Source organism: Miscanthus floridulus, chromosome 1, assembly GCF_019320115.1.
Source record: "Miscanthus floridulus cultivar M001 chromosome 1, ASM1932011v1, whole genome shotgun sequence".
In the NCBI taxonomy this organism is placed as follows: Eukaryota; Viridiplantae; Streptophyta; class Magnoliopsida; order Poales; family Poaceae; genus Miscanthus; species Miscanthus floridulus.
This window is the reverse complement of record NC_089580.1, coordinates 40,317,517-40,330,522: the sequence shown is the minus strand read 5'-3', so window position 1 is coordinate 40,330,522 and position 13,006 is coordinate 40,317,517. Positions and strand designations below refer to the sequence as shown.

Here is a 13,006-nt window from a genome sequence, read left to right as displayed (position 1 = left end):
TTGTCTGCAATAGAAGCACTAGTGATCCCTGACTGCCATAGTCCACGTTTAAGTTATGGCTATTTATGAAGGTGTTGTGTTTAATTTATTCTGGATCCTTAATGCACATTTTGTTGGTTTCATCTTCTGCCTAGCAGATGACTGAAGAATATCCTTTGTTTACTTTTTCTTCCATAAATTAATCTTTATTATTGTAGAATTTATTAAGATATTTGGAATTTGCCAGTATTAGCTTATAACCATTTTTTTATCAGCATGTTCTACGGCCATCCTTGAAGCTGAAAGCACATAAGCGTGCAAGCAGATAAATCACCAGCACCTCTCACACCTTAGTTAACAATCGGATTCAGATAAATCATGAAAACATCAGAAAATGAAATTAACTATCGTGCAAGAGAATGCATCACATAATACAATATATGTCATCGTCTGTCTCTCAGAAAGCAAACTCTGAACCAAAAGGGAGAGCACATTATCAGAACCGCTACTGAACCATACGGGATGATGTAGTGTGTGCACAGGGCAAAAGACAGTCATCCATCAGGTCTGCTCTTGCAGCCTTCCAGACCCATCACCAAGCCTAACAACTGGAATTGGTATCTGAAGACCGTCAAAACTTAAGCATCAATGGTGGATCCTTCTTTCCGCTTCCAGAATCAGAATCGTCTTCCTGAGCAGGTCTTGCAGCTGCCCACGCCCGAAGTGGCGGTTCAAACATCTTTCCTGCAACATCTGGTGGCAGCTGTTGGGGCGCATCCTCTCCAGGAAGCACAACAAGGCCCTTCTCCCTGAGAGACGAAGGCTCGTTATAGCACTCCTTCCAGAGCGAGTCCACCAGCTGCCGCTCCTCGCGAGCGGCATGGAGATCGTCAGAGTCCATAGCGCTGATTCCGTCGATTCGGCTCTTGAGGATGTCTTTCAGCTTGTCTTGGTCAGGAAGAGCGTTACCAGCTGTCTTGTCCTGAGCCAACTCAAGGAGGCTGCTTAGAGCAGCTTCGCGCACCAAGGAATCATCGCTGGACGCAAGGTGCATCATCAACTTTGGAAGACCAAGCTCTGTAGCAACACTCCTGTCTGCCTTGTTGCTGTGCAGCAGGTATTGTATGAGATTGAGAGCTTTCCTGCATCGATACAACAGAACTATGTCATTCACATTGCACAAAAATCGGACTTCAGCTGCAGAAAAAATTCAGCTAATACAAATCCGATTGAAGTTTAGCAAAATATAGACTACCACAAGTAAATAAAACATCTTTAAACCAACACTACTATTAACAAGGAATTTCAGTACGGCATGGGTAGTATGACTCTGTTAGTACACGGCTGCTTGTTCATAGGTCATTTACTCATTTAGGATTCCAGGGATAATTTTGGTAGGGATGTGCCCTGTCAGATCACTCCATCTACCCCATGTCTACTGTCTATGACACCATTTTAAGAAAAATAACCTGATTTACAACATGTCTTGCAGAATGCTGGGTGTGCTATTATCATGACATACCTTTGAAGTCTGGCATCATCAGAACCAAGAGCATCCTTCAATCCAGCATAGCCATTTCCCAGGCGAAATGCGGAAATTCCGGGCTGGTTATGACGAATTAGAGCTGCAAAATAATTGTACGGAGTTTTGTTAGCATGACCAACAGAAAATACACTGAAAATTAACTGAACAGTTCGCACGGTTCAATCAAAGGATTATACTCCACATGATACTGAGTGATACTTACAAGATATGGCTCCTAAAGCTTTTGTGCGTGCATTTGTACTTGGGTCTGATTTGAAGTTCGTCAACAGTGGCTCGAGTCCATTGGATTCCATGACAAGTTGCTGACTCTTGGGATTATTCTGCACAATTGTACTAACAACTTCTGCTGCCTTTGCTCGGATGCCAGCATTTGAATTTTTCAAGTAACCAAGCAGAGGATCCAGCCCACCAATAGAATGTAGATCTGTTTGAATAATGTATATGCATTAGGATTTGGGACTTCCACAATAACCACTAGGACAAGCATTTACAAGGAAGTGATGATTAACTATGTATCTTACCATTTGCCATGTCAATGGATTCAACGTGCTCCTGTAGCTCATCCAACATATCTGAAAATAGATTGAGTAATTTTTTATTCAAGAGCCAACACCTATAACTTAATAATAAGGATGATAAATATCAATGTCCATAAAGTCAAATTTCAAGGAGGATACACAGCCAAGTAACATTGGAAACTTCGTTTAGCAATTAGCAGGCAAGTGACAGCACATGAACACCATCAATCATGAATTCCTCATATGACCATGACCATGAACTATGAATTTCTTTTGCAAATGAAACATGATACTGCTAAGGCCCTCCAATGTTAAATCATTTGGCAGATCAATTAACAGCCTAGACCATTACAATCACACGGTTTCTTTGTTTATTGTGTTTACACACCCTGCTGCACATAATAAGTGTCGCGTGCATGCTGATGCGTTAAATACCCTCATGTTCCTTTGGCAGATCAATTAACAGCCTAGACCATTATAATCACACGGTTTCTTTGTTTATTGTGTTTCCAAACCATGCTACCACACCCTGCTGCACATAATAAGTGTTGTGTGCATGCTCATGCGTTAAATACCCTCCTGTTCCTAGTCCAACTAGGCCCTGTTCGCTTAGCTTATAAGCCGTACTTTTTCAGCCAACAAACAATATTTTTCTCTCGCAACAAATCAGCCAACAGTATTTTCAGCTACGGCTTATCAGCCAAGCGAACAGGGGAAGTGTGAGGATCTTCACCAATTACTAAACATATCAGCAATAAAGGTCAATGATTTTAAAAATGAGCCATTTTTGTAGAGAAACTAAAAATCAACTAAGGAAGCATTGGAATGCCCAAACAATACCTTCAATGTTCTCTGGGGTCACACCCTGAGACTGCAAGACATCTTCTGGAGTTTTCATCACCTGAGTGATCTCCTTCATCCTCTTCACAACATCTATCGTGTTGGCTTGCATAGCCTCCATGAACCATTTTCTGTCTTCCTCGCTGCAGAACCAAATCAATGAAATTAAGAACCACACTAACAATTTATCCCACTTCTCTTCAATTAAGTGCAGCAATTTTGGAAACAGGTATTAAACCTACTAGCCACACAAATTAGGGGGAAAGAAAAGGAACCCGTAGTAAGAAAGCAAATTTGAGCATATGAAGCCTGTCCGCTAAGAATCTAGTGTACAGGAAGTAAGACAGCAAAATCTAAGCATATGAACTGATGAACACGGAGTCAATAGGGTTGCGACACAGGACGAGAGCAAAGGGAGGAAGCAGGGGATCTGAACGCGGGGGTCGCAGACCTGAGAGCACGCGGCGGCTTGGTGCCGTCTCCGTGGGCGATGCTCCACTTGAACAGGCCGTTCCAGTCGGGGCCCCCATCTTTCGCCATCCCCCTTGTTCTTCTTCTGCAGCTGGTGCTGCGAGATGAGGCGAGACGAACTGTAGGGTTCTGCTCACGATAGGTGCGGATTACTTCAGGCGAGATCGATAGGGTTCTCGGCTTCTCTCGCTGCAAAGCTCTCTTGTCTGCTTTTATGCGGGGAGGTGGCGGTGGAGGGAGACGAGACTCGGAGGGAGACCGGGGCTCCCCGTCGTCAGTCGTGGCGTCGTGTGGATGCGGCGGCAGGTTCCCGAGTACTCCCGAACCTTGCGGTTTGTGTGGCCGGCAGCGTCCCCTCCTGGACGTCCGTGGGCCATGAACTTGACTTCAGGGGCCCATTTCCACCGGGCTTCGTTTTTTTTATTGAATACGTAGGAGCATTGCGTATCATTGTATTAAGAAGATAGAAGTTTGAAATACAATATAGATCGTTCCTGGCCCGACAGTTACCTCAAAGGAACTACATTTTGACTATGACAACCTTGGGATCCATTGGGATCAACCTAGACTACGATCTAGCTAAAGTACCAGACCGCGTTGCTCCACCGGTCATCGCCCTGGATGCTGGGAACAGCACCTCAAGCACCTCGAAGTTTGCTTCCGATAGGGTGCCCTGGAAGTACGAATCGTACGAACGCTTGGCTGCAGAGGGAATCGGTGTTGAAGTGTTTACGAATCTTTTACATTCTATAAAACATTTTTGTTCGTTTTCAAAACGACGCAACAAAAGATTTGCATAAATACGCTCCTCTTGAAATGACAATTAGAATCGTGAGATTGAAATTCCATCATTTCAATCGGTAATTTTTCATTTCACCTTTTCAAAATAGCATTTTTTTTTTTATTTTTTCACCACTTCTCCTACATTTCAGGCGCCTGAATTTTAAGATAATTTCAGGCAACACACTTGTGTCACCAACTAGGACAAGTAAATTGTTATTTTTGTAATTTATTATTTGTCTTTGTGTCATAACATATTAAAATTTTGTGTCATACATAAACGAGCAAGGTTTTAAAAAAGAGAAAGAATGTGAACTTTATGGGAATAAAAATTCCCTTGGCTCGGTTTCTAACTTTAGATGAGTTATAAATTAATTTATATGAAATAAAAAAATGAAGTTATACAATGAGATATATTGATTCTATTTTACATTTTTAAAGATGGTGTTAAAAACTTCCACCGGTGAGATCGATTGAAAATGGTGAAATCGACCTTGTCGAGCACGTCGTACCGCACCGCACGGATCGCGCTCCTTGTGAATACGACGATGAGGAGGAGAGGGGAATTTTAATGCATGTCTATTTTGATACCAAAGGTCATTAGTTAGCTAGCTAAAAATTTAGTGGCTATTTAGATTTTTTGCCTAAATTTTATTTGGTTAATATTATTAAGGACTAAAACTTTAGTGGTTACTTCAGACAACATTTAGATCTTCCATTTATATTAGAGTCTAAAGTTTAATGGCTAAATCACTATAGGGTCAAGCAGAGCCTTGGTTAAAATTAACTCTAATCCATCTAGATAAGGGGCAATAGATAGACTATTTGTTAGACAAGACTTCGACTAACTGTAGCAAACTACTCCAGTAACTAGCTACCTCATCTAATCTGGACTGATTTTTAACGTCATCTAATTTTGACCCAATATTTAGTTAAATTTAAAAGAAAAATGACTCATGGATAATTCTCGATAAGCAAGATGTGCATTCATTTTGAGAGGGCAAGGGAGTAACTTAGAGGCGGGGAGAACGAAGAGAGTAACTAAGGCCTCGTTCGCTGATCTGAAACTGGCTGAAAATGAAAGAGAAACACTGTTTCGGCTGAAAAAAGAAGCCGAACAAGCCATTTTTAAGACAAGCGAACAGGGCCTAAGAGAGAGGATCAAGAGAGTAACTAAAAGCGCGTTTGGTTCCGTTGCCACCTTGCTTCACCATATCTTGCTGGGCAAGGCAAGCCTTGCCAGGCTGAGCGAGCCAGATTGGCTAGCCTAGGCTAGCAACGATTTTCTTGCCAGCATAGCGCCTTGATGTAACTGGCTAAACGATGGGGCCTGTTTAGATATCGAAATTTTTGGTAAAATGACACGGTAGCATTTTCGTTGTTATTTGACAATTAGTGTCCAATCATAGTCTAATTAGGCTTAAAAGATTTGTCTTGTGGATTTCGTCTAAACTGTGTAATTAGTTTTATTTTTTATTTATATTTAATACTTCATACATGCGTCCAAAGATTCGATGTGACGAGAATCTTGAAAAATTTGGCATTTTGAGAGGGAACTAAACTGGGCCCAAACACACAGCACTGCTGTACAGCTTCGAGGCTACACAGTAAATATCAAACTTTCCAAACGTCCCCGAACTTCCTCATCTCTAATCTGAACTGATTTTTAACCTTATCTAATTTTAACCCAATTAGTAACTGGCCCTGCCAGCTGATCCAAACATACCTAAAACATATACTCAAACCGCTCGTTGCGATACAAACATTTCTTAATCTGCTGTTTCTTCCTGCAACGAATCGCCCAGTGTGGAACGGGCACACAAATAAACGCGGTGACCCTGATCACACCGCAGACATAGAGGCATCGACCCCGTCGGCGAAACAACTTCCAGCCAAGAGCGAACGAGCCAGTGGCTCAGTGGTAGTACTCGCGGTGGCGAGTCTGCCCGCCAGCGTTCGATCCCCGGCGATCGCAGCGCTGGTGCCGTACCCGGGTGTGTGCTGTGCAGCATCCAATTATAAACAGTGCCTTTTTCGCGTGACGTTACAATAGGATCGTGATGTGCCTGTCGCCTACGGAATTTGAGGATTTCGGTGATCTCAAGAAAAGATGTGATCTTCAGATCTGAGTGTAGTTGTAGGTTTGTTTGTACACGGGTGGTGTGTGTGAGTAGTGTGCGTATATTGAGTGAGTGAGTGTGCGTGTGTACGAACAGATACTACAGCTGTACCCAGATAAGAGGCAACCAAAAAAAACTTCCAGCCAAGAGAAAAAGCCCTCGTTTAGTTGGACCGATTCGGCGCCGGCAAAGTCACTGTAGCATCATGTAGCATTTCGTTTGTATTTGGTAATAATTGTCCAATCGTTGACTAATTAGACTCAAAACGTTCGTCTCGTAAAGTACCACCAAACTGTGCAATTAGTTTTTTATTTCATAAATAGAAATAAAAAATCTTCTTTTTACATAATGCTAAAGTTTAGATTTTGGTAGAACTAGAGACCAAAAAGATTCATCAGAAACGGACGCGGAGTAACGCAAGGCACATTTGTCCACCCTCACAGAGAACATTCACAACATATGATGGTACACACGTACGTACTGACGTACACAGGTTCCAAACTTTTGAGGCCCTTTTGACCTCCATCGATCTCCTACTGCTACTTTTGTCGATCTCTTAGCTAGGTCTTGTTTAGATGCCATCTAAATTATAAGTTTTTTTACTCTTTTTATTACATCAATTTTTAGCCGCTTGCATGGAGTATTAAATGTAGGTAAAAAAATAACTAATTATACAGTTTAGTTGGAAATCACGAGATGAATCTTTTGAGCCTAGTTGGTCTACGATTGGACAATATTTGCCAAATAAGACAAAAGTGGTACTATTTATCGGTTTGAAATTTTTTCAGCATCTAAGTCCTTGTTTAGTTCACGAAATTTGGATTTTGGGTTACTGTAGCACCTTCGTTTTTATTTGGTAAATAGTGTCCAAACATTGACTAATTAGGCTTAAAACGTTCGTCTCGTAATTTCCCACCAAACTGTGCAATTAGTTTTTCTTTTCGTCTACATTTAATGCTCCATGCACGGGCCGCAAACATTCGACGTGACAGGTACGGTAGCAACTTTTTGGATTTTAGGATCAACTAAACAAGGGATAAACGAGGCCCTAACTGCAATAACACGCACGCACGCACACAGGCATCAGAGCAGCAAACGGCAGCACATCCATCTTCTCCAAAAAGACCCCAAAAAAGAAGGGTAAGATGTGCTGCAAGCTGCATCCCTACACCTACTAGTACAGAACTACGTCTACGTAGACATACCATACAACTACTCTACAACCAGCTACCTATCGCCGGCCGGAGCCCGGAGAACCACATGGCCGCCCGCCAGTGCCGCGTGAGCACGTACGCATGGCGTGCAGCCTTATCACGCACAGCTTGAGGCCGCCTGCCTCCGCCGCGGTGCGAGCACGAACAGGGACTCGAGGTCCGGCGGCTGGAAGTACCCGACCTTGGGCAGGTCCCGGCGCCTGCCGCCGCCGCTCCCTCCGGCCGCCTCCGCTATCGCGACGGCCTTCTTCCTCGGCGGCGCCGCCGGGCACGGTGGCACCACCGGGATGCGGCAGTCCTTGCGCCTCGGCGTCTGCCACCCCTCCTCCTCCCCCGCCACGACCACCATCATCTCTTCACCGTGCTCCACCTCCATCTCTCTCTCTCTCTGGATGTCTTGCTTGTTGATCTCAAGCGGAATGGTCTAGACCTCCTCGGCTCCTCCGCCTCTCTCGCGACAGACACAGAGCAATCAAGCAGCGCAATGGCGACGCAGCTACGCAAGCGAGAGCGAGTCTCTGGTGAGCCGGCGGAGGAGGGAGGGGTAATATAGGCGGTGGCCGGTGGGTGCTGGTGGTTCAAGCGCAAGCGCAACAGCAACACCACACCAGCGCGCGAGCTCAAGTGGAGTCCAGTCCACACCTCCAGCGGCGTGGCGGTGCCGTACTGGTGTGACGGGAGGGGGCCGCGTTGGGTGCCCGAGCGCTGCATGACTCGTGGGGTCGAGGCGGAACCGGGCAAGGATGTCAGTGGGATGTGGGTGTGCGGTCGCTGGTAAGGGAGGTGGCGGGATGGTTGGGAGAGTTACGTGTCACCAGCTGCCCAGTGCGCGGGAAACGCGTCGGTCGAAAGTGGCGGAATGGTCTAGACCTCCGTCGAGGATTCTCTGTGCATCGCTTCGCCGGGTGTCTTTACATTGCACTATTTCAATTGTGTATATAATTTTTTTTTTTTGTAGAAATCAGTTTATTTTATAGAAAAAACAGGAAAAATATGCATTTTTTAAATGAAGAGGTCTGACCTTTTGTCAAAAAAACGGAGTCTTATTGTACCTCTAAAGAGACGTTTAGAGGAGCTGGTATGGTATGGACGCACGGTTGTTTCTACCTACAACCTGTTCGCTTGTTTATAAGTCATATTTTTTCAGCTAATGAATAGTATTTTTCTCTCACAACAAATTAATTAATAGTATTTTAGTCATGGCTTATTAGCCAAACGAGCAGGGCACTGGTTCTCTTAAATTCGTCTTGGAATATACTGTACTTACTCAGTATAACATAACAAAAACTTATGCAAGCCTAATGCACACGTGTCTTATTTGAAGTTACCTAGCTGTATGTATAAGAATAATCCCAAAAATACACAAGTAAATAAGTGCAGTGGAAGCTCTACAAACATTGATTAGTTTTCAGGCTTAAATTTGGAAAAATAAAAATAAAAGCTCGGTGACACGACTTGCAAGTTTCTGAAAACGGAGGGAATAGTACCACAATCCAACCGAGGAGTCCAGAGCGAGTATATATCCTAATCGCAGTGGATCCCAGGCTGGTGTGGCCGTTCAAATGCAACCTCAAACATTGAGCCCTAGTTTAGTTCGCGAAATTTGGATTTTGGGGCTACTGTAGCATGTTCGTTTTTATTTGGCAAATAGTGTTCAAATATGAACTAATTAGGCTCAAAACGTTCGTCTCGCAATTTCCCACCAAACTATGCAATTAGTTTTTCTTTTCGTCTACATTTAATGCTTCACGCACGGGCCACAAATATTCGATGTGACAGGTACTATAGTAACTTTTTGGAAGTTAAGGTGAAACTAAACAAGGCCTGATTAGTCGCTGGAGAAGACATGGAGGGATGGATAGGCAAGAAAATGGTACGGTCTCGAGCAGAGCAGACGAGCATATCGCTTCGGTACGTGGGCTCCACCTCGCGCACCGGCAGACCAGGTTGTGGCTGGGGGCGCGACACGTGGAGCCTGCCGGTTGCTTACTTGCTTTAGAGCAACCTCAATATTTGCCATAAGGTAGTCCATAGGATTAAAATATTTACTATTAGGTAGTTGAAACATTGTAAGACCAGTTTATAGGATAGTCCATAATAAAAGGTACCCATAAGCTTATGGACTACCCATAAAAAATAAAAAATATTACTTTTTCTCACTTCTCCCTCTCTCTTTCTTGATTTTATACAGGATTGTAAAGAGAGAATTTTTTATCTCATAAATGGAGAATTTTTTATCTTATATGGGACCCATCTTATGGACTACGGCGGTGTTCGCTGGTCTGGTAAACCAGACCAGCAGGCTGATTCCCCCTCTCAAAACACTATTCATCAACCAGCCGCTACAGCGTTTCTCTCTCACAAAACCAGCCAGTTTCAGCCAAGTTTCAGACCAGCGAACGAGGCCTACTTGTTGGCTGAAATATTGTGGAGACAACAATAGCTATAGTCCACTGACACAAAAGCTACCCATATAAACTACTTAGCCCATATACATTGTGGTTGCTCTTACAGCCAAAAGGTTTGCGCCAGCGTGGCACAGTCGTGTCTCCGTGGCACTGTATGTGTCCGTTCTCGGCTTCTCGCAGGTCCTGCAGGTCAGAAATTTCTGGCGCGCATCCGCATCTGGCACTTCCACTCCACCCAGCCACCACCGCGCATAGCTCGCTGACTCGCAATGCCATCGCAAGCCGCAATGTGGGCCGGCCCACCGGGCCCATGGCCCGCAAATGTTTTCGCTTCTCTCGGGGCACAACCTGAGTTGGCCTGGAGGAATGGAAATTTACAACACAGAAAGCAAGGGTTTCAGGCTCACAGAAAGGATTTAACTCATCTTTTTTCACCTACTAGACGAACTACTAGCACGGTTCAATAAAATTTATCACACAGGCAACACCAAGGTTTTTGCTGTATCTTGCCCTCGAAGGATCAAAACACAGTTGTGTCAAATTGCCAGTTAGCCAACAGCTAGAACAATTGCCTCCAGTTCAGGGCAACTGAAATGACCTAGCATCGTGGAGTCTCCTCTTGTGCCTTCTGAAGAGCCCTCCTTTCTACCGCAAACCTTCGCAGATCATGTAGATCTCCCTCGAGCTAGGCCAAGTCGCCTTGGGTCTCAACAAGGATACTTTCTTGAACTTCACCTTGCAGAATTTGCCAAACCCTGCGCCACACAATGGTAGACAGTCGGGGTCAGTTTTAGCTGGGCCAAATTGTCACTGTCAGATGAAACAGTACAATTAATTTACTGTTTCTAAGATCAGATAATGGCCAGAACTTATAATGACCTGATATGTCCTCATTCTCCAGGAACTTCATTACTAGGTTGCCTCCACAATGAAGAACACCATCCTCATCAGGATTGGGCTCGGTGGAGCTCAGATACTTCACTAGTGTCTCACTGTAATCAGACTCTTTTAACTTTATCTTCCCTACAGCCAGCGAGAGAGCACGCATGCCCAACTCACAAGATATAGCTCCATCTTTGGTTGTGATCCCTGAAACTGGTGGACACGTCTGACAGTATCACAGAGAATCCTCGTTCCTGTACACGAGGATAAAACATTAAAATCCATTAATCAAACTATAGCTAGCACTGATTACAAGATCACACAGATACTATAACTGAAATCCTTGCTTTGGTCTTTCTAACCATATTTAACAAGCTAGAAACGGTTTTTCAATCGATGAATCCTCCTAAGATTAGTATTGGAGGGAAGGAAGGACGGAGGGATGGCTTAACTTAACTCACAAACATAGGGCAGAGTGTTGAACAAAATAAGTGAGCACAGCTTCTCCTGAGTGACAATGCTCTCAATTTACAACAACATAGCCTTTCAGTCCCAAGCAAGTTGGGATAGGCTAGAGTTGAAACCCACAATAGCCCCAAGTCACGATTCAGGCACTTCAATAGCTGCTTTCCAAGTACTCCTATTCAAACATAGATCTCTAGGTATATCCTAAGCTTTTAAATATCTTTTTATTGCCCCCCCCCCCCCCCCCCCCCATGTCAATTTTGGCCTTCCTCTACCTCTCCTCATATTATTAGCTTGCTTAGGACTCCACAATGCACTGGTGCCTCTGGAGGTCTCCTTTGGACATGGCCAAACCACCTCAACCAATGTTGGACAAGCTTTTCTTCAATTGGTGCTACCTCTAGGCGATCACGTATATCATCGTTCCGAACTCGGTACATTCTTGTGTGACCGCAAATCCATCGCAACATACGCATTTCTACAACACTCAGTTGTTGAACATGTCGAATCTTTGTAGGCCAACATTCTGCTCCATACAACATAGCCGGTCTAATCGTCGTTCTATAGAACTTACCTTTTAGCTTTTGTGGTACCCTCTTGTCACAGAGAATGCCAGTCTCAATTTAATAACTGACAATTATGGTTTTCATTTCACCAATAAAGGCTGAATAGATGCATGGTTTCATATAGAATCACAGTTAGCTCTATGTGATAGTCAATTATTTAGTATTCAGACTATTACATCTCTAGTTCCTACTCACTAAAATAAATTGCCGCCGAGTCTTTTTGAAAATTGAAAATATAGGAATTCTTACCTTTCCATCTATCTATCTAATCTAAGAACTAGCTTCCCAAGTTATACAAACAAAACAAGTAGTTAGGCCAAATATGAGATTCAGTAAAATCCAAAGTCCAAACCTAACTGAGCAATATGCCACACTATTCATTGTGTCGCAATCATCACATCCAAGCATAAGTATTCAATCACGCCACAAGCAATCAAGGATTCGAACCTGTGGCGACATCGCCCGAGCCTGCTGCTTCATCAGAGTCATGACATCTGCACGGAGCGTCCTGACCCGTGAGTCACAGTGCGCAGAGGGGACCTTCACCTTCTGCTCTGCAACAACCGAATTACTGAACCAGACAAACCACCAATTCAGCAACAATCATCGCACCGACCAAGGACAATTCGACTGTCAAGTGCCAACTGACCTTAACATCGACGCCGACAACAACGCCACCCTTTTCGAGGGGGCCCAGGTTCTGACAGGGCACCTGCAAGCGGCCGCCCCACCGAGCAAGTTAATCACAGACATGTGGAAATGAGGACTGATCGCGTACTCAGGAGCTCGAGGAGACGAGGAAGAGTAATGGAAGCTCACCTGGAGCCACGCGCCTTGGGCGCAGCCTAGGTCGAGCACGGCGGCGCCCGGCGCGATGAGCTTGTGCTGCTTCTGCATCTGGATCAGCTGCAGCGGCGAAGCAACCGCTCAGAGTCATGAAAGGGGAAGAGATAGCAACAGGCAACAGGCAACAGCCCAACAGGGAGTCAGGGTGGAAGCGGGGGCTCACCTTAAACACGGAGCGAGCGACGTAGCCCAGCCGTTGTGACTCGCGGTAGAAGAAGTCGGCGGTGCCCCCCGCGGCCATGCCTGCCTCGTCCGACGGTGACGGCGAGGAGGCGATTGCTAGGGTTTTAGCCCTCTTTCCTTTTCCTCATCTGGTGACGATGCGCGGAGTTTAGCCCGTTCTATTGAGATCGCGGGCCTTGCATGGGCTG

General features: G+C 44.7%; 2 protein-coding genes and 1 pseudogene across 2 annotated transcripts; all 3 read right to left on the bottom strand.

Moving 5' to 3' along the window:
- Window positions 1-353: 353 nt before the first annotated feature.
- Window positions 354-3,650, bottom strand: LOC136492531 (hsp70 nucleotide exchange factor fes1-like). Its single transcript, XM_066488535.1, has 6 exons — window positions 3,335-3,650; window positions 2,884-3,026; window positions 2,047-2,097; window positions 1,728-1,949; window positions 1,502-1,604; window positions 354-1,121 (listed from the first exon to the last, which is right to left on the bottom strand). The coding sequence occupies exons 1-6, from the start codon at window positions 3,421-3,423 to the stop codon at window positions 611-613; spliced, it is 1,119 nt and encodes a 372-aa protein (XP_066344632.1). The 5' UTR covers window positions 3,424-3,650; the 3' UTR covers window positions 354-610.
- Window positions 3,651-7,077: 3,427 nt separating this feature from the next.
- On the bottom strand, window positions 7,078-8,174 carry LOC136480211 (cyclin-dependent protein kinase inhibitor SMR4-like). Its single transcript, XM_066477826.1, has one exon. It carries the CDS (start codon window positions 7,842-7,844, stop codon window positions 7,566-7,568), a length of 279 nt encoding a protein of 92 aa, XP_066333923.1. The 5' UTR covers window positions 7,845-8,174; the 3' UTR covers window positions 7,078-7,565.
- A 1,717-nt stretch (window positions 8,175-9,891) lies between these two features.
- LOC136480204 (uncharacterized) lies at window positions 9,892-12,950 on the bottom strand (annotated as a pseudogene).
- Between the last annotated feature and the right edge of the window lie 56 nt (window positions 12,951-13,006).